This window comes from Balaenoptera musculus, chromosome 11, assembly GCF_009873245.2.
Source record: "Balaenoptera musculus isolate JJ_BM4_2016_0621 chromosome 11, mBalMus1.pri.v3, whole genome shotgun sequence".
NCBI classification, from domain to species: Eukaryota; Metazoa; Chordata; class Mammalia; order Artiodactyla; family Balaenopteridae; genus Balaenoptera; species Balaenoptera musculus.
In genome coordinates, this window is record NC_045795.1 from 42,745,277 (window position 1) to 42,770,073 (window position 24,797).

The window sequence follows — 24,797 nt, forward strand, 5'->3', positions numbered from 1 at the left end:
AAAACAAACAACCCAATCAAAAAACAGGTGGAAGATCTAAATAGACATTTCTCTAAAGAAGACATAGAGGTGGCGAAAGAGCACATGAAAAGATGCTCAACATCGCTAATTATTAGAGAAATGCAAATCAAAACTACAATGAGGTATCACCTCACACTGGTCAAAATGGCTATCATCAAAAAATCTACAAACATTCTTTTATTTCTGACTTCACTTAGTATGATAATCTCTTAAATCAACTATGCTTCAATAAAAATAAAAATAAAAATAAAAATAAATCTACAAACAGTTAAGTGCTGGAGAGAGTGTGGAAAAAGGGAACCCTCCTACACTGTTGGTGGGAATATAAATTGGTACAGCCATTATGGAGAACATTATGGAGGTTCTTTAAAAAAAACTAAAAATAGAGCTACCATATGATCCTGCAATCCCACTCCTGGGCATATATCCAGAGAAAACCATAATTTGAAATGATACATGCACCCCTATATTCATTGCAGCACTATTTACAATAGCTAGAACATGGAAGCAACCTAAATGTCCATTGACAGAGGAATGGATAAAGAAGATGTGGTACATCCTATACAATGGAGTAATACTCCACCATATAAAAGAGTGAAATGCCATTTGCAGCAACATGGATGGATTGAGAGAGTGTCATAGTGAGTGAAGTAAGTCAGACAGAGAAAGACAAATATCATATGATATCACTTGTATGTGGAATCTAAAAAAATGGTACAAATTAACTTATTTACTAAACAGAAATAGAGTCACAGATGTAGAAAACAAACTTATGGTTACCAGGAGAGAAAGCAAGCAGGGAGGGGGAGGGATAAATTGGGAAATTGGGGTTGACATATACACATTACTATATAGAAAATAGATAACTAATAAAGACCTACTGTATAGCACAGGGAACTCTTCTCAATACTCTGTTAATGACCTATATGGGGAAAGAATCTATAAAAGAGTGGATATATGTATATATATATAACTGATTCACTTTGCTATACAGCAGAAACTAGCACAACTTTGTAAATCAACTCCAATAAAATTTAAAAAAAAGAAATAAAAGGCATCCAAATTGGAAAGGAAGACATCAACTTATTATTTGCAGCTGATAGGAGCTTATAAATTCCTAAAGATTCAAAGAAAAACCTGTTGGAACCAATCAACAAATTCAGTAAAGTTGCAGGATACAAAATCAACACATAGAAATCAGTTGTGTTTCTATGCACTAACAGCAGAACATCTGAAAAAGAAATAAAGAAAATTATCCCATTCACAACATCATCGAAAACAATAAAATATTAGGACTAAACTTACCAAGAAAGTGAAAGATATGTACCATAAAAACTTCAAGACTTTGATAAAAGACATTGAAGGAGGCACAAACAAATGGAAAGATGTATGTGATCATGAATTAAGAATTAATATTGTTAAAATGTTCATACTACCCCCAAACCATCTATAGAGTCAATGCAGTCCCTATCAAAGTTCCATTGATTTTTTCAGAGAAGTAGAAAAACAAAATCCTAAAATTTGTATGGAAACACAAAAGACCCTGGATAGTGAAAGCAATTCTGAAGAACAAAACTGGAGACATCACCTTTCCTGATTTCAAACTATATTACAAAGCTATAGTAATCAAAACAATACAGTTCTGACATAATAACAGACACACAGATCATTGGAACAGAATAGAGAGTTCAGAAATAAACCCATACATGTACAGTCAACTGATTTTTTTTTTTTTTGGAATTTCAAAGTAATTTATTTTACAAAGGAGGATAGATATTAAGAGCCAAGAAAAGTTTGACAAGAGTAAAATCCTACTTTTAGTACTAGTGACTTTTTAAAATGGGCAATGCTGATACATCTGCATGAGTGAATTTCAATTATTACACAGTAAAGAAGTAAAAGATGTCTCAACTGATATTTGACAAAAATACTCAATGGGGAAGGGATAGTTTCTTCAACAATAGTGTTGAGAAACTGGATAACCACAGGCAGAAAAATGAAATTGAACTCCTATCTTACACCACTCACAAAGATTAACTCAAAATGAATTAAAGATGTAAATATAAGATCTGAAACCATAAAAATCCCAGAAGAAAATTAGGCAAGAAGCTCCTTGACATTGGTCTTGGCAATAGTTTTTTGGATATGATCCCAAAAGCACAAGCAACAAAAGCAACAGTCAATAAATGGGGCTACATCAATCTAAATTTTGTTTCATACATCTGAACATAACAATAGTCTTCCTTAGGAAATAAACATTTCTAGTGACTGGTACTACAAAGAGAATTCTTTGGCTTGCTTCTTCCACATAAACCTCTTCATGAAATCTCTATGGATGATGTGCTGGACGAAACACAAGCCATTTCTACTCTGGGCTTACCATATTCATTCAGAATGAATGGGAAATATTTTTAACTAGTTGACAAAGAGTGCTGTTTGGCAGTGTCAAAAACTTTGGTTGAGAGTGAAAATTAATAATAATGGTGATGATGATGCCAGAAAACACAGTAATGTAGTTTTCTCCAGAAAGATTCAGTAGTGCAGAAGCAGAGATCATTTGATTTGGAGATTGACATGTTTAGTGTGTTTTGGGATCACAAGTAGAAGGCATCTGAGGGTACTAAAAAAGTGTGAAAAAAAATTCCTTAACATTAGCTTCAGGATGGGAGGCAAGGAAGTGAAGCCAAGAGAATAAAGAAAATAAGAAAATCATTCATGAATGGAGAGTATGTTGAAGCATAAGGCAATAATTAGAAGGAGGAACAAGATTTGAAAAGAAAGGAGATCGGCTTTCAGATAACGTTTCAGAGATGGCTGCATCAATATATTTCCAATTCCACACACTGTTTTTACACTGCTGCTTTGACATTCCTCCATCAGGAGGTGGGCGTCTGTGTTTTCTTCCCTGGAAACTAAGCAGAACTTTGTAACTGCCTGGACCAATAGGATGCAGGGGGAGTGAGGCTGCATGATTTCAGAGGCAGACTCATGAAAGGCCATCGCGGCTTCCATCTGACTCTCTCAGGACACATGCAGAGGGAACCCAGAACTGGCGTGTAAGAAGCCTGGCTATCCTGAAGTTACTCTTCTCAAGAGACCACAAGGAGAAACTACATAGGGACAAAATCTATGTTCAAGAAATCCCAGCTGTTCAAGGCTTCCCAATTCAGACTACAGACAAGTGACAAAGAGGCTTCAAGAGCATCGCTTTGAAATGACGGTCTGACTGCAACCTCAAAGGAGTCCTGAGCCAGAACCACCTAGCCAAGGTATTCCCAACTCTTGAGCCACAAGAACAATGAGAGACAGTAAATAATTATTGCTATTTTAAGACACTAAGTTTTGGAGTGTTTTTACATACCAATAGAAGAAATACTGAATTGGAAACATGAAGAAAAATGCCAGGTTATGAGAAAATGGGGGAAAATAAAAGGAGAGGAAACTAATACTCTGCAGAAAAAGGCAGTGCAGTGGCCTCAAGAGGAAAGTTTGCTCTGAGCATCTCAGTGAACAAAGGACCACATGACATGGAAGCTTCGGGTTCAAATACCATTAATCTTAGGCTCTATTTGTAGTAATTCAACTATAGGGAAATATAAACTGGAAATGAACTTTATATCAATGGAGAAGTTGAATTTATTTAGAAATGTATAATAGGAGGGGGAAAAATCTGTTGGAACAGTTTTTTTATGATGACTTCATTAATTAGACAAAGTCCTTTTCAGGAAGGAACTAAAGGAAAGTGAAGATAAGATGATCCGGTTAAAATGATATATTAACAGTTCCAGTAAAAGCAACAGACAGATGTAGAATATGGATGAGAAAGAAAAACTAAGAGTAATACCACAACATGGGAAGAGAAAGCTAGCTTCAGTGGGGTGCTTCTAATTTAGAGACAGTAGGGCTGTAAGACACAGCCAGTTATATTATAGAGGTGACCCAAAAAGTTATTTGATTTTTATTTGCAGTTAGGAAAAGTGCTTTAGGGTAGAACAAAGATAATCTAATATCTCCAATATCTCCCCTTTGACCTCACATTCTTCTCCGGATACTGTCCCAATTCTCTGCTTCATTTTATAGTAAATTTCCTTGAAAGAGGAAATACCTGTTACCAAAAATTATTCTGCTTTCATTTTACCCTGAATCTATTCCATCTAGATTTTTGCCCCCAAAATACTCCTCTTATTATCATCACTTATGACCTTCACATTGCTAAATCAGTATTCTGTCCTCATTTTACTTGAGTTATTGGTAGATGATTAAATACATACCTCAAAGATACTCTAGACTGTGGTCCCCAACCTTTTAGGCACCAGGGACCGGTTTCGTGGAAGACAATTTTTCCACGGACCAGGGTTGGGGGAGGGATGGGATGGTTCAGGCATAATGGGAGTGATGGGGAGCGGCAGATGAAGCTTCGCTGGCTCATCTGCCACTCACCTCCTGCTGTGCAGCCTGGTTCCTAATAGGCTGTGCACCGGTACTGCTCCACAGCCCGGGGGTTGGAGAGCCCTGTCCTAGACCACAGCAACAAAGCGAATATCACAATAAAGCAAGTCACAAAATTTTTCTGGTTTTCCAGTGCATATAAAAGTTATGTTTACACTATATTGTAGTCTATGTATGCAATAGCATTATGTTTAAATTATACTCCAATGAAGATGTTTAAGAAAAAAACTAATGTGCATACCTTAATTTAAAAATATTTTATTGCTCAAAAAAATGGTGTCCTAGGGAATAAGGAGATCCAGAGAGAGGGATGGTATATAAGGTATATATGTATGTATGTAAAAAAAACTAAGAAATATAACCAAATATTTATGTGTTACCCATATGTAGTAGGATCATTGTGACTTTTTTTCTTGACATTTACAGTCAGAAAAAATGACAGATACTATTAACATTTAAATTACAAAAGTGTATACAAATATGATAGCAATGATGCTTTAAAGGTAATAAATAAAGTAAAACATTTAAAGAAAATACACCAAGAGATAAAATAGTGGCTATCTCTGTGTGATTTAAATAAAGATATTTTTATTTGTTGTTTTTCAAATGCTGTACATAAGTACCAAATCCTATAAAATGAAAAAAAATTGTACCTTGTAAAGGAAAAGAAGGCAATTTAAACAGTATAAAAATGTCTCCACTGGTCTCAACAACATATTAAAAATAGTAGACTCTTGTATGTTATTGCCAGCCTTCTCTTTCATGGGGTGTCCAGAGTCTTTCTTCCATACTTCCCTGGGGGATTTGACCTTATGAAATCATCCAGTCTAATTCAGCAGAAAACATCTTCTATTCTCAAGCTTTCATCTCTGTAGAGGGCAATCTCTGCACAGCAGATGACCACATTTCAAAAACTACTAAGTCCTATAATAAAGGAAGAAGAAAATATTAAATTTAAACATAAACATATGTTGAAGTCATCTGATAACAAGTGGTCCCTTCTTCATTTAATAATAAATTCACTGAACCAGCAGGCACGTGACCTTTTTCCCAGAATGATTAGAATGTGCAATAGGCTCTATTATTAATATGAAATGTGAAGCAGAGAGCAGATATGAAGTTAGGAAAAGGAAATTTGAAGGAATTAAGGATATTTGTCAACGGTTGGTCTTTATAGTTTTTAGAGGTGCCACAAATTCCTGAAAAATCAGACTCAACTAATAGAAGTTCCAGAACAGTTCGGACTCGGATATAGAACTGCTGTCTTCAGATAGGAATATTAGCTGCTTTATAGATAAAACCTTGTATGGAATACATTTTTGTAGGAAAGGACATGATTTGACCCTTATATTAGCACAATTCTAAAAGATGTTCTACTATAAAAATGTATAAATTATGTGTGTCAAAGAAGAGGATATTATTAGAACATTATATAACTATAATGTTGTTTCCCAAGAGCTTGGAATAAAGATTATTCTCCCAAAACTTAAAATAAAAGGTCAACAAGATACAATGCTGGAGAGATGTTCAGTTTTATTTCGAAGAGGTAGCACTGTGAGTCAGCTAGGATGCTTATGATTGAGGAGATTAATTTACCCGAAAAAAGCAAGAATGTGACATACACCTCATTATCATTAACAGTGATACACGGGGGCTTTTCTAACCTGATGCCATTAAATATTAAGTCTATATAGATTTAATTATAGATCTAATACCCTTTAATCAAAATCTCTTTTCATCTGTTTGCTTTCCCCTGTTGACATGCTACACAAAGAAAATACACTGGCCAGCAGTTAGATTTATTTTTATAAATAAAGCAATTGGCAATATGATTAATATTTCCATTTCTCAGGTCTTTTTTAATTGTTAGTGAAGTCCTAAAGGATGGATCTAGTCTTGATCCCTTTAGACAAAGAGCCAGAACTTGTTCAACAATATCTCCAAAGGTGATGTTATCTGGTGGAGCTGTTTTGATCCTGTTGGGGACAGCCAGCTTGTCTTCCCTAATGACACGTGCATGTAGCTCATAGGGACTGTTGTTTCATTCTTTTTTTTAATTTAATTTTTATTTTATATTGGAGTATAATTGATTTACAATGTTGTGTTAGTTTCAAGTGTACGGCAAAGTGATTCAGTTATTCATATACATATATCAATTCTTTTTCAGATTCTTTTCCCATATGGGTTATTACAGAATATTGAGTAGAGTTCCCTGTGCTATACAGTAAGTCCCTGCTGACTATCTATTTTATATATAGTACTGTTGTTTCATGCTAATGTTTAACCTCTTCAATGGACAAAATTCTACCAATGGACACAATTACATTGTTTTTAGAGCATTGAATTGTGAGTCAAGTGCCTGGATACATGTTAACAACCAGCACCAAGCCACACAAACCAGAAGCATGGACTCCTCCTTGGTTCCTCCTTCCCATCCCTTCTGCATCTCAAATGGTCCCCACATCCTATAAGTTCCAAATCCTTAAATATTTTGAATCTACCGTATCCTCTCCATTGCCATTACTTTTTAGTTCAGGCCTTACCCACGTCTCTCCTAATCTACTGAAATAACCTCATAACTGGTAATTATCCTGTTTCCAAACCATCTTCCATAGTATTGCTGAGGCAATGTTTCAAAATACTAACCTGGTTGCTTCCTTTTTAAAACTCACCAGTGGCTTCCCTTTTCTCTGTGAATAAATTCTGGTCTCCTTGGCAAGGCATAAAGGCTGCCTATCATTTGGTCATTTGTCTATTTCCCCACCCACCATGAGTTTCAGTGAAATTAGTTCACCTGAGTTCCCCCCGAGTATACCTCACAGACCCATTTCTATGCTGTGTCTCAGCTTCTCCCCACCCTGTCCCTCCACTCATGGCCACTTCCCACCAGTTTGTAAGTGAGGAGACCAGTTCACTGTGAGGAGATTAAGTACATCAGCAAGTTGACCTTTTTTTTTTTTTTTCTTTTCTCCTGAGACCCTCCAGGAACAGGCAGAGAGACTCTATGATTTTTTCTCCCCAAATACTGGATAATGTCTTCCTTTATTACCAAATGTCTCAGAATGCTGTTTCCAGGCTTTATAGCTAAGGAACTCATCACTCTGTGTATGTGTGTGTGTGTGTTATATTACATATATTCTATATTCTATATTCTACATATAGCCTCTTTCCAGAGCTCTCAATTTTAGGTTGACTCTAAATCTGAGACTGTTCAGATTTTTTTCTTTCCTCCAGATATAAGCATCTTACAAAATTTTAAGTAGACAAATACAAATGCAAGGGTGTTTTTTTTCCGGGGCGGGGTTGGGGGAGTCAAATGTCATTAAACACAAAGTAGTTGTCTTATGCTCCAAAAAGAAATGTCTTCTAATACATAGATTTTTCACTCATTTACTATGTTTTTATTTTGTTAACAAATTTTTCTTTCTTTCTTTATATGTAGTTTCTTCTGCACCCTGGTTTATCTGATCCATGAAACTAGGGACCATGCCTCAGCTTTATTTTTTCATAGAGCTCTATGTAGGCTTTTAGTAAGTGTTGGTTGGATAGAAATCATAGTGTTTTCTGCCCAGTGATGAGGCTCAAGGTCTAAGGTATTTCATTTAACTGTTATGAGAATGGATTCTTTATGTGACAAAAAATTTGCAAACAGGTAAATGAGATAGGTGATTTTTGAACAGGCCTTCTGGAGTCTTTGGATGCCTCAGTGGCAGCTGTGGATGGCGATGCAAAGCCCCCTGACCAGAGCTTGGGGCTTGCCACCCAAATTTCAACCAGAGCAACTCTGTTTTTTTCTGATTCATTTATTTGAGAGCATTTTATTCAAAACAGAATACATGTTAAAATCACACATCCATTATCACTGGAAACTACAGAAACTGATCTTTTTATCATTTTCTCTCACCTCTAAAATATTCTGATTCAATTGCCAGTTTCCACTTCAGTAAATAATTTAGTTGAAGGTACTGTTTATTAATCTGGTGTGTCTATACATTTGCTTGGGGCAAAACTGTATTCTATTTTTACTAAACTCTAATTTAAAATTCAGTACTTCTTGTGCTGTATTGTCACAAAGAGAAATTACAGATATTTTTACGTAATAGTGTATTAATGGAAAATATCTCAAATTAGTATCTATGGTCATCACTACACTGAAAGTACAGTCTTATTAGACCTGCCTGGATCTTGATATTTGCTTTTTTAATAAAGAAGCATATGTATCACTTTGTCCCAAGTGTGTTTAAAAATATTTTGATGAATATATTTCATATGAGTAATTTTCTTTGTAATACCTTTTTTTACAATCTCCATGCATTTTTAAATTGTTTTTATTTTATATTGGAGTATAGTTGATTTTCAATGTTGTGTTAGTTTCAGGTGTACAGCAAAGTGATTCAGTTATACATATACATATATCTATTCTTTTTCAGATTATTTTCCCATATAGGTTATTACAGAGTATTAAGTAGAATTCCGTGTGCTATACAGCAGGTCCTTGTTGAAGTAATACCTTTTTAAAAAAAACTGCCTTTAAAAATATTCTAAGGAGTGGGCGGTCTATGGAGAAATGAGATTGATGGCACAATAAAATGTTAAAAATCCCTGCTTTAGATGGTGACACAGCTGACAATTATTATTTTGAATTAATCAGGAATATGACCACAGATGCTTTCTATACCTGTAAGCAATAGACCTCAGCAGCTGTAACTGTTCGGAAAAGATTAACGCCATTCACCCTATGCCCTGCATTCAGTTCTGCATAGCACCACTCTCTAGACAGTTATAACTAACCTTCCCTGAACAGGAAATAGTATTTTGGTATTCTTTTCTTTTGTTTCATCGGTTTATTTTTCTTGTGGTAGTCCCACATAAATTCAACATTTATATGCTTTACTGAGTATGTTTTTTTTTTTTTTTTCCTACCCAGGATTCCTTCACATGTGGCTCTTAACACCATAATTTTCCTTGGTAATGCATCCCTCTCCCACCATCAGTTCTTGTGGGTTCAGTAGGGCCGATTCCAACTGACTCTATGATGCTGGGCACCAAGTGGGACCAGTTCTGCTTTCCAAGATTGATGGGCATGGGGCCCATCTAGAACTGATGTGACTCAATTCTGGAATCCTAATGGGAAGAGCCCCACTTCCCACTCTGGCTTCTAAGAGAGAAGGATGCAGGCTGAGAGCTTGACAGCATCTTCCATCAAGAGGAAAGAAGCTGCCTGTGAATGGAGCCGACAGAAGAAAGCAGCTCAGAGGCAGGAGGGCAAGCCCTTCAGACCTCAAAGGTTTAAAAAATGCAGGAAATCAGCTCTACCACCGGACTCTTCAACTAACAGAACCTCTTGGAGGAGGTCATCCAGGGGATATTACTGCAGTTTGATCTGTGAGCTGGACCCAGGCAATTGGAAGATCCTCCTTGCCTCCTCTGTCCTCCGAATGTACGTTCTGTCCACTGTTCCCACAGTGGGGCTGCTCTGAAGGACTCAGCCTTGAGAGAGCTCTGTGTGGTTGAGACCATCTGGATGGAGCACATGATTGAACCCAGTTAAGGCCTCTCTATAAAATTTTAAGATTCTGGTGGGTGGGTGCGAACATCTAATTGTCTGTTGTTCACCCCAAACAAGTTCCTTGTATGTAAGTTCCTTTGCTTATTAAATCTGATACCTACCTATCTGGAGCGATCTGCCCCTTTTTTCAGACTCTCCTTGCCCTTTGTGTAAGGGACCAGTTTGCAAACCAACAGAGCCACCAAATCTTTCTTGAGCTTAAACCATTTTTAGTCATCTTATATCAAAAAGAATAATTATCTCAACAAAATTTATAATATAAGCTTAGTGACTCAGTGCCTTTTAAAAGGAAATAATTGATTAATTTTATGGCATTATAATTATTGCTTAAATAATAACTAAGCCAGTGGGTGCAATATAACTGTCATTTGTTTAGCTCTTGTAATATAAACCTCATATACATATTTAACATTTATAGCAACCATGGATACAGTCAGCCCATTTTACAGAGTAAATATAAATAACTTCTGATGGAAAGTCATTTACATACACCTACAGAGAAAAATAGGGTTATAATTTCAGTTTGTTGGACTCCAGAGTCTGTACTTTTCCATCATGCATTCTGAAAACAAAATACGCTATAACTTATTTTCTAGTGTAAATTAAATATGGACAATTGCAATCAACAACTCTCTCATTGTGTAACTGCATACACACAAATGCTCCTCCCCCATCTCAAGATAGTCAGTTATCCATGGCTGCCTTTTCCTAGTTTCCTGTTATGCAGCATTTTTTTTACTTCTTAAGCATTCATTACAAAAATGTCTCAGGCTATTTTAAAAGTTGAAGCCTCAGGCTGTCCCCAGGTAGATGATGCGTTCTAGATTCTGGTGAGGAAGAGCACAATCTAAGTAAGAGGAGATAAATACGGCCTGTCCAGTCCACTAAGGCTGTTATAACAATATACTGCAGACTGGGTAGCTTACAAATTACAGAAGTTTATTTCTCACAGTTCCAGGGACTGGAAGTCCAAGATCAAGCTGCCAGCACAGTCACCGTCTCACGAGGACCCTCTTCCTAATTCATAGCTGACAACTTCTCACAGTATCTTCACAAGGTGGAAGGAGCAAGGGACTTTCTGGAGTTTTTTTTTAAAAACATTAATTCCACTCATGAGGGTTGCACCTCACGATTTAAGTAACCCCCAAATGGTCTACCTAATACCATCTCCTCTGGGGTTTAGGATTTCAACATATGAATTTGGGGGGACACAGATCTTCAGATCATAGCAATGCATCTCATTGAAGCTCAGAAAAATAGTGTCGAGTGGCAAATGTCGAGAAGTCATTCCGTACACATTGCCCTATTTGAAGTGTTAGAGGAACTGTGGCTAGAGCAGCACAAGTTTTAGGCACACTGGGGCTTGGGGCACCTGTAAAGAACATTTCTTGTTTGGAAAGATGAAGTACACTGGTTTGATCCTAGCGGAACTTGAATTCCCCATACGTTTTCCTGGGCTTTGCTTATGTCTTTTCTCCTTTTTCCTTTCCCAAAGATATAAAATTGCCTGAATGATGCTAATTAATGAAGTAGAAACTGAGCCTTCTCAAGTGTCTAGGAAAATTTTGAGTTATAGTTGGGAGGTTTGTACACAGTTTAGCATTCTAGTTGAACGGAAAAAAACCCCAGCTTTTTCCTGATTGCACAGAGTATGTATCATTTCTTAGTATCTGGCTCTTGGGCTTTCTTGGAAGCATAATATCTGAGATCAGTACACTCAGAAGAGAATAATTGAATTTGGACCTAATTAGGAAAGTTCACAGCTCAGGAAAGATTGGTGAGGAAGTGGTGACAGGAAGTCGACTTGAATCAGTGATGTTTTTAGGAAGCAGGAGCAGAAGCTGAAGCCTTATTGTGGATAGTTACTGTTAAGAAGGTGGTCGGAGAAAGACATCTGCTTTTCTTCCAGGTGAACAGCCCCAAGCTGGCTACCATGATAGTTTTCATTTTCTTCGGTAAGTGAATTATTCTTCCGGTTTATCCGATTTCATAACACCAATTCTCCGTGAACCAAATGCTGTCTCCTGTCACTTAACTGTCAAGCTAACAAATGTTTATAATATAAAGTATTAATTACAAATTTATACTTTAACATAGCTTCTTAATTTTGCAAAAATGTACACCTACTTTTACTCATTTATAGCTCCATAGAAAATGCACAATGTGAGAACTGCATTAACAGCTCAGGTTGTTTCTTTTTTATATATAGAATAATCCAATCACTTTAAGTAATTGATCAGGATTTATAGAATTGACATCTGTACTAGAGCCTTTTAGAAATGAAACCTTCCAGTACCTATTTACAAGTTATAAGATGACAAATTTTGAATTATTATCTATTTTTCTTTGGTATTAAATTGAAATGAGATTAATTTAAACCATTCAATTTCCCTGATTTTAGCTGTTAATATTTAATAAGAAGGAGGCAGTTAGTAGAGTAACACAACACGACATCAAATGCTTCTTCACATTTCAGTCAATTTTTGTAACCTAGAGATAAAGTGTGAACTTATCTCTCTTGTCTTGGGTAGTGTGAATGCATTGTAAGATGTTAGTAAAAAATAATGTATACTTAAAAGTAGAATCTATGAAGATCTACTTGTTATATGTGTTATTGGAGAAGCTATTTATATTTTCATCAGCATGCAGTAGAATCTACAAATTGCATTCAGAAAAAGGGATAGTTAAAATTGTAGCTGAATATTAATAATTTACTCATTAAAACAAAGCCAGTGTATTTTCTGCTTACTCTCTGCTAATAGATATTGATGAATAAAGGCATACTTGTGGGCAAGAAAACAAAGAAGTTTATTTCAAATTATGTTGGAAGTCAAAATAAATCTAGTCAAAGAAAATAAAGGCAAGAAAGAAGAAATCATTTATATATTTTCAGGTTTGGGGGGGTTTAAGTAATCATTATTCAAAATTTTGTTCCTTGTATTTATTGCTAATAATGTTTCCTTATTTCTATGATTTATAATAAGGAGAAATCCAGGAAACTTTAATTTTTGTAGATCAGGCAGCAATATAATGAATCACACAAAATAAATTACAACCTCATTATGGCCCCCATTAAAAAGGTAGTGATGGCCTCTTGTTTTCAACTTTCACTTCTAAATTAACCTAGACACTAGGTTGCACGAATGAGGGAAATCATACCTAACACTGTTAGGGTCAAAATTGTGCTATTTGATAGGTTTAATCAATATTTCCCATAGTGTGTGCTTCAGAATATTTGTTCAACATCATTTAAATAGGCTTTGTGATGCGGGAAAGTTCGGCAGCCAAAGAAATGTGAGACATAGTGAATTTTTAAAACAAAGCATTTAATAGCCTAATGAGTCTTATACATCTTTAAAGGGTGATAAAATGTGCAATATTCTCCATCTTATTTATTTTAAAATAGAACCTGTTTTTCACCTAGCATTTCAAGATGATCCTTGAAAACTCCTGTCTTAAATACATGGCCAGAAATCATTGTCAGGAATGGATAAGATTCTGGAAAGCTGAAGTTATTTTGATTTTTCTGGGCCAAATCATTGAAGGGGTTTTCCTACTTGATTCAGTATTTCTTCTGAGTGGAAGGTATGGAAAATCATGTAAAACAATCAAGATGATTATTCAACCTAAAATTTTAAATATGAAAGAAAATAAAACACATTTGGGAAAGATAATATGTAGAATTCATTAATGATCATTGCACTGAGATACAAGTGAGGTTTGATGATATACCCAGGAGACCACCACCTATAAGCTTCCTGAGAGAAGTATTCACAAGATAATAGTGATCAATGGCAAATGAAACTCTAGTTGCTTATAAATTGACTTTCTGACATGAAATCCCTACTTCAGGATCTTTGGCAAGCTGGATTGAAATAAGTAACCTTGGGCCAGAATGGAAGTGGCTCTTTCTCTTTCTCTAGGCTTGCTAACCTAGAACAGGAGCTTGGCTAGATGAGGTTATCTGTGAATACATGAAAACACGGAAAGCTGATATGTCAATTTCCACTCTAGCCCTCAACAAGAAAAATCTGACCAAGTCACACGCATGGGCTTAATCTCCAAATGCAGTGACTCAGCCAGTAATACATATGATCCAATCAGTTTTCATGGATTCTCCTTAGGAGAAGAGGTTTGGAAAGAGGTAAGATTTAAAAAAAAAAAAAAGATGCTGTGGCTTAACTTGAAGCCTATAACTCTATGTTGTGACAATTCATCCACAATAACATCATCTTTTTAAAAATTCAAATAATTTGGCTGTGATTAAGACATAGCTTGAGGTCTCTTGATTATAGTTAATATACTGTCTCTAGAACTCAGTTGTAATTTCCATATTTTTCTATGGATTGATTAAGCAAGTGTCAGTTTGTATGCTTGCAGAATTTGAGTAATTGGAACCATATACTAAATTAACATTGCTACTTTCTTGATATTTTAAAAAACTTGCTGGAACCTTTTCTTTTCTACCCAAAATAACTTGTAAATATCTGGAAGGTGTTATATTTATTGAATATTAAGAGTTATTTATATATAACTCATCCATAAAGAACGATTCAAGTTGGTTAAGTCAATATGCATTAATTGAATATGTATGATCCATCATTGTGTTGATGATAGGGATACGATCATGAATTAATGCCTGTTGAGTAAAACCGCAGAACCCAGTGGTAAAGACAAAAATAAATACACACTTTCATTATGGAACAATAAATGCTACAGTTGGGAAATTCCCAAGACTAGTGAAACAGATGAGGGGTGTTGAATTCAATTTGAATGTAGGAAAACAGGTATTGAATTCAGGGAAAGTTTCCTTAAAAATAGGTAGTTATTGCGTCGAGTCTTAAATGACAAAAAAAGGTTTATTCCAGAGTAAAAAAAAAGGAGTGTCATACAGTAAATGCTCAGAGGTACAAGGCAGCATGGAGCATCTGAGAAACTATAAATGCTCGAGCACCTCCAGATTGCACATGATGAAGAATAGGAGAGTCATGCTAAGAGGAACCATCCAAAGGATGAAGCAGAGAAACAGCAGGACTAGATTGGTGCATGAGGCAGATTAGGGGGTGTAAAGAACCTATCTGAATAAGATAGAACTGGATGCAGACTGACTAACTGGTGAGTTGGTCAAATATTCAAAATGAGAATCAATGAACCATGCAAGAGTGGATACGGGAGAGTAAAACTGAGGATAGAAAAGTAACCTATCATGAACCCAAGGTTCCCAGTGTGGGTGCCATTGTGAATGGTGAAATTGCTAATGAAGTAGGGTGGTCCAGCAGGGAGTGATGACGAGCAGAACAATACTGATGATAATATTGTCTGGAAGTGTGTCTGGAACATTTAGGTGGAGATAACAGCATCTGTAACTGGAATACTGGAAAATACGGGATTGAATTATATATCTGAGAATCATCAGTCTAGATATTTTAGTTAAAACCATAAGTACATGGAATTGTCCACAGAAAGGGTGTAAAATGAGAATAAGAAAAGCCTGAGGACAGAACCTAAGCTTCAAATATATTTTAATAGAAAAGTAAGAGGATTCTGGGAAGAATTCTAACTGTGGTCAGAAAATATCAAATGAATAAGTATCAAGAGAATTAGAAGAGAGGGTTACCAAAAGAAAAGAGTTTCAAGAACAAAATGACAGTGAAATGCCCAATGATAAAAGTAAGCAAGATGAAGTCTTAAAACTATTAAATTTGATGTTATGGAGATGATTGGAGCATTTTTAAAAGTAGTTTCAATGGAGCAATAGAAATAACAATAAATTAAAAGTTGAGAAATGAATAAGCAGTAAGAAAGAAAGAGGGCAAATACAGACTTTTTATTTAAGAATCTTATATAAGAGAAACAGAGATCTGTAGCTAGAGGGGAGGTTAAGATCCATTCCAGACTTGTAATGATTTTATCACATTTCAGTTTTCATAATTCTGGTCTTGATAACTTAGTTTTGAGGCAAATAACTGCCATATTGCTGTTGTTTTTGTTGTTCTGTTATTGTTGTTATTCAAGCTGTGGGGCTATGCTTGGACAATGAGTCCACTTCCCAAACCATTGATTGCACCTATTTAAGAGAACTCTGCCTAAGTGATGCAGATGGATGTAAACATGCCTGGAGAATAATGGAAGATGCCTGCAATGTGTCAGGTAAAACACGCTCTATACTAACATAAAAAGTTTAAAACACACTCAAATAATTTCTTTTTACAGAGATAAAAATAGAATTTGTTCTTTTCTTTCACTATCCTAGGAACTAAGTTTTTTCTCTAAATACCTTACTTAAACTTGGTATTCAAGTGATTCGCCTACAACTACTTATTAGTGAATTTAGATACAAAAGACTATTCTTAAATTACTCAAGGGCCCTAATGCATTGACACTGCAGGCAACTTTATGCAGGATTTCAGATTACTTTTTTACTTATCTCACCAATGTTACAATTATACACATGCCCCTCAGAAGCATGGCAAAAATTTTTCAAATAAAATGTTCTTTTGCTTATATGTTACTATATCAGGATAACATAGGAAGATAACATTTGTCACAATCAAACACATTATTTATTTGCATGTACATAACATGAGTTTCATGTTTTTGCAACCTATACACTATTTTCCATTCCAACTGTGTCAAGAACAAGTTAAAACATATCTTTATTTTTAACTAGTCCTACATTCCAAACATTTGAGAGGAGGCCCAATGGGTAGAGAATATGAAGATTGGAAAGTCACTGTCATTTGTTTAACAGAAAAAAAAAAGTACTGAATATATCAAGTAACTGAATATATATTGAATGAGAGCATTATAGTAAGACTTCATTCACTAAAAATAGATAAACTTATTATGTAAGGGGACATTGCCCTAATATTATTATGACATAACTTTTCAAAAAATCTTACACTAACATAAAAAGTTTTATCAACTTGCATAATGAATATGATAAAACCGTAAAAACCCAATAAACTTTCTGGCATATTCAGTAAGAGAAATCCAAAGTGAAAAATAAAAATGTATTATTTCATGACTCACTTTGCTACTCCAACCATTTCATGAAGAATAAATTCTGTACTGCTCACGACCCTTGCCTATCTGCCTGTGCTTCCTCTACCTCCCAAAAATGTAAGGTGGAGTGTGTTGGGTTAAGAGGCAACCACCCATAGTTCTAACAATATCAACATTCACAACCTCCAACATCAGAGCTCCTGTCCAGCCACAAAATTTCAAGGAATTACATAGGATGTAGACAAGGAGCAAGATTTCCTTTTCTCCCCTGCCCTTGAAGGGACTACATGCAATGTTCATACGCCAAAGAAAGTTATAGGTCTCTAATCCAACATTCTCATTACAGTTCAGGAAAAGAATTTCAATTGCAAGTTTTCTCAAATAACATAATAATATTAAGATGAGAATAAAGGACAATGACAAAAAAAAGTCTGTTATTTGTTTTGATGGTGAAGCTCCTTGTTACATTTTATAAGGCAATTTAAAATATCACATTCAGCGTGTCATGAATTATAACATATTTATTGGTTTCAGTATACAAATAGCAAGTCATTTGCAGTGAATGGTAAATTTGCATAATTATACCATGCATGAAGTTGAAATAGAAATATTCTCAAATACACAAGTGAAATGTACTCAAGTAGTTTTATTCAGAAAAATGAATAAAAGAAAATTGTTGGGTAGATGAATATGGCTTTTTTAATTAAAGCAGAACATGAAATATTGGTAATTATGAAAGAGGACCACATCTTTTTCCATGATAAATTTAGAGCCACTTGCTTGTGTCTTATTATTATCTTGGAATGACATGTAAATAAAATAAGATTAAGACCAAACAGCTAATACAATTGCTAAACTGACAAAATAGCTAAGATTACAGAGCATTCTGGTCACCTCGTGTAAGGGCAGCCTTGATTATTATTAAAGAGAAAAAGTTGGCATTCTAAGTGGGGACAAATCTCCTTTAAAATACAGAAAGTTTTATTCTATTTTAGAAAGTAAATATTGGGGGAGAAAACAGTAGAAATAGTTTTTGCTTGAAAAGTCAATTATATGGACATGCTGTAGCAACCCCAGATAATTTCACTCTAATAATGATTTACTAAAATTAATGCGTTAAAAGCTTTGGGTAAAGGGAGGCTCCTTAAAGCTTTAATGTATCTTGAGTAGGAGGCCTCAAAAATTATATTCAGATTAATATCTAGAGTGTTATATGTTTGACTGTGAAATCCAGGCAACCCCTGCCAGATGAAGGATTCATCCAGCTGTAATTTAAGTATCCGGTCTTTAGCAGAAAGCAATTTCCAATTTAAAAATTGTCTCTGCTCTGATGACCTCTACTGTACCATTAAGAAATTGCTTGGAAAAAAATGCATCAACAAATCAGGTAATACATTGTTATATGAAACATTTACTGTCATTGAAAAGAAAAGTACAATGTCAAAATGAACCACATCTATGTAATTTGATGAACTCTTGTTTTTTCTGGTGACTTGATTAATTCTTCATGTAATTTAAGGTTCTGTGAGCTGTAGATCTCAGTAAGTGCATGACATATTTCTGTAATTGCTAACCACAATTTCAAGCTTCATTCTATTATAATTAATTTGTATTATACATTCACTCATTCAATACATACATTTGTGAGGCTCACTATGGCTTTGCACAAGACTTAAATGATAGAAGATAAATAAGGTATCATTTTTGTTGGTAAAGGATACAGGGTCTCCTGAGGAAGACCAAAGTATAACCACTTACCCAGAATTATGCTTGCCTTTGGATAGGAGAACTTGATTATTTAATATGCATTTATTTATTCTCTACTCAAAGTGCCAGCCTGATGGTGAAGTAGTGGTAATCAAGCTTGTCGACATGTGTCCTGAGCTTACAGAAAGATTTTCCAAGAGATACGTGGGATCCAATAGTCTTAATATAATCAATTTCCATATCCTCAATGTCCCTACGTACCTTCTCCGAAAAGTGATCAGCTTGGGAATACACCTGTTTTCATAGAGTTCTCACCTCTTCTTTCAGAATCCTCCTTCCCCCACTTTATAAGAGAAGGGTTTACCTCTCATCTATCTTGAATGGTTTCATTGCCCAACCCATCCAATCATTACTGGACAGTTTTCTGTTCCATAATTTTGCCTTTACCAGAATTTTATATGAATGGAATTATACAACATGTAGCCTTTTGAGCCAGTGTTCTTTTATTTAAAATAATATATTTGCGATTCATCAAAAAAATTGTTCTCTTTTTTGATGAGTAGTGTTCCATTGTATGGTTATTCCATAAATTGTTTATCCATTCACCCCTGAAAGTCATTTGCATTGTTTCCAGATTTTTAGAGATTATAAAGCTGCTATAAATAGTCACATATAAGATTTGTATGAATATAAGTTATTTCTCTTTGGTAAAAAAGTATTGGGTCATATAGTAAAGTGTATGTTTAACTTTATAAGAAGCTTTAATACTATATTTCAAATCTGAAGTAACCATAAATGTGTGAAAGTTCCAGTTGCTCCACATTCTCAGAAGCACTCATTTTTTTTTTTTTTTTTGCCATTCCAAAACCTATTTAATGGTATCACACTGTAGTTTTAATTTGCACTTAAATAATAATAATGTTGATCATATTTTCATGTGCTTATGTGCCACCTCTATATATTATTTGGTAAAGTCTCTCTCCAAAATTATGTAGTTTAGGTTCTATATTTAGGTCTATGATGCATTTTGAGTTAATTTTTTATATGGTGCAAGCTATGGGTCAGATATGTTCTTTTGCCATATGGATATCTAATTGTCCCACCACATTTGCTGAAGATATTTTCAATTTCACTTTTCTCAAAAGATCACTAGGCTGTATATTGCTGGCTCTACTTCCAGATTTTCTTTTCTGTACCAATTACCCATATTTCTATACTTTTGCTAATATTCCACAGTCTTATTTATTGTAATTTCATGGGATATCTTGAAATAAAGTAGTGTAATTCCTTTAATTTTTTCCTTTTAAATAATTGATTCAGCTATTCTCCTTCTTTGCTATCCCATATAAATTTTACAATCAGCTTGTCAATGTCTACAGAAAAATCCTGCTGGCATTTTGATTTGGCTTACCTCAAAACTATAGATCAATTTGGGTAGCATTGACATATTTACTATGCGAGTTTTCAAATCAATGATCATGGTATATCTCTCCATGTATTTAGGACTTCTTTGATTTCTTTTATCAATATTTTGTACTTCTGAATATAACAGTTCTTACATTTTGTTAAGATTTACAGATATGCTTCACTTTTTTGATGCTGCTGTAAAGGGCACTTTATTTTATATTTTAATTTTCAATTGATCATAGCTAGTATACAGAAATACAATTGACATTTTATATGGACATTTTACAATTGGCACTTTATATGGACATTTTATAGTTCTAAGGGGTTTTGTTTGTTTTGTTTTTTTTGTTTTTTGTAGAATCTATAGGATTTTCTACATAGATTGCCTTGTTATCTACGAATAGAGAATAAAGAGAGTTTTATTCTTCCCTTTCCAATCTGTAAGCCATTATTTCTTATTCTTGCTCTATTGTTCTGAGTAGAACTTCCAGTATAATATTAAATAGGATTGTTTGGTGTGGCCATTTTTGCATTTTTACCTATCTTAGGAGGGATGCATTTGGCTTTGCACAATAAAGAATGGTTTTTGCAGTAGGTTCTTTGCAGGTTCCCTTTATCAGGCTGAGGAAATTCCTTTCTATTTCTAGTTGGCTTAGAGAATTTTTATCATGAACGGATAAGTAGATGTTAAATTTTGCAAATGCTTTTTCTGCCTCTATTGAAATGATCATATGTTTACTTCTTTAGTGGAATTTGGTAAATTTTATTGTTGATTTTTGAATGTTGGATACAGCCCTTCATTCTGAGGCTACATCCTGCTCAGTCATGATGTATTATTGTATTATTCTTTTTATATATTGTTGGATTCAGTTTGCTAATATTTTGTTGAGGGTCTTAAATCTATGTTCATGATGCATATGGCATGCTATTCTCTTTTCTTATCAAGTATTTGTCTGATTTTGTTGTCTGGGTAATGCTGTCTTCAAAATGAGTTAGGAAGTATTTCCTTCTCCTCTAAATTCTAGAATAATATACAAAGAATTGGCGTTATTTTTTTCCTTAAGTGTTTAATTCAATTTACCAATGAAGATATCTGTGCTGTTCTTCACTGGAAGGTTTTTAAATGTTCAGTGTGTTTAATTGTTACAAGACTGTTCTATTTCTTCTTTTGTAGTTTGTCTTTCAATGAATTTGAAAGACATTTGTTGGATTTATGTTGAATTTTTATTTTTAGAGTTTCCATTTTACCCTTTCTTTTAGTTTCTATCACTCTGCTAAGTTGTTCCTAATATTCCCAAGTTGTCCTTTAAAAGTCTGAAGAAGTTCAGGTGATGTCCTTATTTTTGTTCAAGTACTGAATATTTGTGTCCTTCTTTCTCTCTCTTTCTGTGTCTGTTTCTCTGTATTTCTTGCTCTGTCTCTGTCTTTTTTCTCTCAGTCTTTCTCAATTTTGCTCGACATTATTTCTTTTGCGTTTGATTTGACTTGAAATTGATCCTCACTTTTTAGTTTCTTAAGATGAAATCTTAACAGTGATGTAAGCATCTCATTACATGAATCTCCTTCCAAGTGCTGTTTTAGTCACATCTACTAAATTTAATATCTTGTGTTTTCATTTTTATTTATTTCAAAATATTTTCTTATTTCCCTTCTGACTTTTCTTTTGATTCAAGATTTATTCATAATACCATTGTTTAATTTCCAAATATTTGAGGATTTCTTAGATATCTTTGTTATTCATCTAATTCCAATAGCATTAGAGAACATATTGTGTATGGTCTCAATTCTTAATGAAAATGATAACTGCCAAATATCACCTATATAATGTGATACACGTGAGGTGATACACGTGAGATAATACACACACAATTACACACTTGAAGTTATACAGGAAGAAATAATGGAGACTTAGAAGCCTTCATAGAAGAAATAACAGACTTGGGCTTTTTAGGGTGATCTGGGCTCAATAAGGAGATGAAATAAAATGGATGTTCTAGACAGAGGAAGTAGAATGAAGCAGAAGACATTGGGGAGCAACACATTCTTGGTAAAGCTGGATTATAGAACAGAGGAGTCTTAGGAGATACTGGAAAGAATCCAGATGTTAATAAGAAGGAGGAATTTATTAAACTTACATATCTTTCTAAGGAGATTAGACTTCAAACTGTTGTTTTGAGGAACTACTAATGCATTTTAAACAGAAGACTACAGAATCAGTATTTTGAAGGATATCGTTTGTTGGCAGTGGTGTAAAGGATGGAATGGAGGCAGGGAAGGATGCAGGCCAAGGATATTAGTTAAAAAGCCATCAGAAGAGTTGGGGAGAGAGGTGACTCATGCCTAAACTACCATACTGGTGCTGAGGACTGTAAGGATAAAAGATATTTAAGAAATATTTATAAATTACAATCAATAGGAATTGGTTTCCATTGGATATGAGGAGTATGGAATGTTGTTAAACGTGTGATAGAAGCTGCTGGCTTGAGACAAGGGTATTGCTGTACACGGAGACAGGACTGGGGGCAGAAGTGGTGAGTTATATTTGGAGAGTTTGCATTGGGAGGGCACACTATGGCACATTCATATTAGAAATGTTAGTATTTTGCTTTACATTTCACATGATGAATATATAGTTGAAAAAAATCAGTGATGGAGTGGACCTCATCTGGCTGGCGTTTGGAAACATGGGTCTCGCACTGAGGATAGTATCCTAAAATAGACATATAGATTTGGGAGTCAATGGTTTGTAAGAAACAGATACAAGCATGCAGGAGGATAAGACTGGCCAGGAAAAGATATGACTTGAGAATACAAGTATTTTGATAACAACATTTGCAATCTAGTTGATGAAACCACAAGGAAGTTTTTAAAGACAGGAAAAACAAAAACTACAGGAAGAATTTTGAAGCCAGTGAAAGAGAGAAAGACACAGAGGAAATAATCGACAATTATAAATGCAGAGAAGTCAAATAGGAGATAGACTAAAATGTCATTAGTTAGCTAATGAGTAGGTCTTTACTAGTTTTAGGTTGAAGCAGGCTGAAAAGAAAGCGTATAGAAATACTAAAAATATTTATTGACTTTTGTTTCAAGATAGTAGGGCTAGTTCATTTATATCTCAATGACCATTTCTATCAGACCAAGATGCTGGCAAAATGTAGTTACCAGACACAGGTACATACAAATCTAGAGCAGTTAAACTGAAATCAGTTCACATTTAAACCATTTTTTTCCATAATAAACACTTGTTAAATGCTATTCTGTGGTAATGTTGATAAGCCAGGAATATAGAAACCCTGTACAGAAGACCTGAATGATCTCACAAATGCACTTCATGATGGACCTGGCCTGATCATGGTGTTTACCCAGAGCATCAGCTGCTTGCTTATAATTTAGCTCAGAGTGGAAAAGGAAATGATAATTGAAATCTTATTATTTCATCCTATTTCAACTGCAGCATCCTCCACCAGCTCTTTGGTCATCACTCCAACAAGATATGATGCCTCTCTCTCTCTCTCTCTCTCTCCCCCTTGTATTCCCAAAACATTTCTCAACATATAACAGACGTGCACTTTTCTATTCTTTATTATAGATTATAAACTTCTTGAGCAAATCAGCTTTGACATTTCTTCCTTTTTTTTTTTCTTAATATGATAAACTTTCAACATAGTGCCTGACACCTAGTAACTGATCAATAAATATATCATTTATTTTTAATTTTAAACACATTTTGAGCATCTAAATTATATATTTATTCATAAGATATTTATTATTCAGTTAATATGTGTAGATATCATATAAATGCTGGAGGATGGAAATAAAGATGGGTTAAGACAGTCCCTACTCTTGGTTAGCTAAAAACATAGCAGAGTAAAATTGGCATTTAGCCAGATTATTTCATTTAGCCTTGATTATTAAATATAAATATATATATAAATGCTCATATATATATGTGTACTATAAAAGAGATGGACGTTTAGACAGATTTATAGATTATTTCAAAATATATAATTACCAATATAATAGAACTAATTATATGAGGATGGCATTAATTCACATACATCCCATCCACACCAGCCTGCATATGCTGGCCAAAAGGGGTAGGAGAGATGTTCTATGTTCCAGTAGAGAAGCCTGATTTAAATAATTATAGCAATCCATGTGAGCTGTTGTTTGATAAATGTGCAAAACTTTATCACAGTGTGTGTCTCCAAACTCATGCAGTACAGAAGCTGTACTCTGAACAGTGCTTCTAAGAATGCCCTGGCAGTTTTTAAGTAAACATTTTCATATCATGAAATAGATTGTATTATTTTTATCTTGCATGAGGCATTTGTAAAAACTAAGATATAAGAAAGCTCATTTAGGGGCTTCCCTGGTGGCGCAGTGGTTGAGAATCTGCCTGCTAATGCAGGGGACACGGGTTCGAGCCCTGGTCTGGGAAGATCCCACATGCCATGGAGCAACTAGGCACGTGAGCCACAAATACTGAGCCTGCGTGTCTGGAGCCTGTGCTCCGTGATTGGAGAGGCCACGATGGTGAGAGGCCCGCACACCGCGATGAAGAGTGGCCCCCGCTTGCCACAACTGGAGAAAGCCCTTGCACAGAAACGAAGACCCAACACAGCCATAAATAAAT

General features: G+C 34.8%; 1 protein-coding gene across 1 annotated transcript in view; it reads left to right on the forward strand.

Moving 5' to 3' along the window:
- The first annotated feature begins 11,972 nt into the window (after window positions 1-11,972).
- GFRAL (GDNF family receptor alpha like) overlaps window positions 11,973-24,797 on the forward strand; it is a 57,313-nt gene continuing 44,488 nt past the window's right edge. The window contains 3 exon segments of the mRNA XM_036867701.1: window positions 11,973-11,994; window positions 16,055-16,189; window positions 18,273-18,431. Of these exon segments, the coding sequence (XP_036723596.1) occupies window positions 11,973-11,994; window positions 16,055-16,189; window positions 18,273-18,431 (316 nt within the window).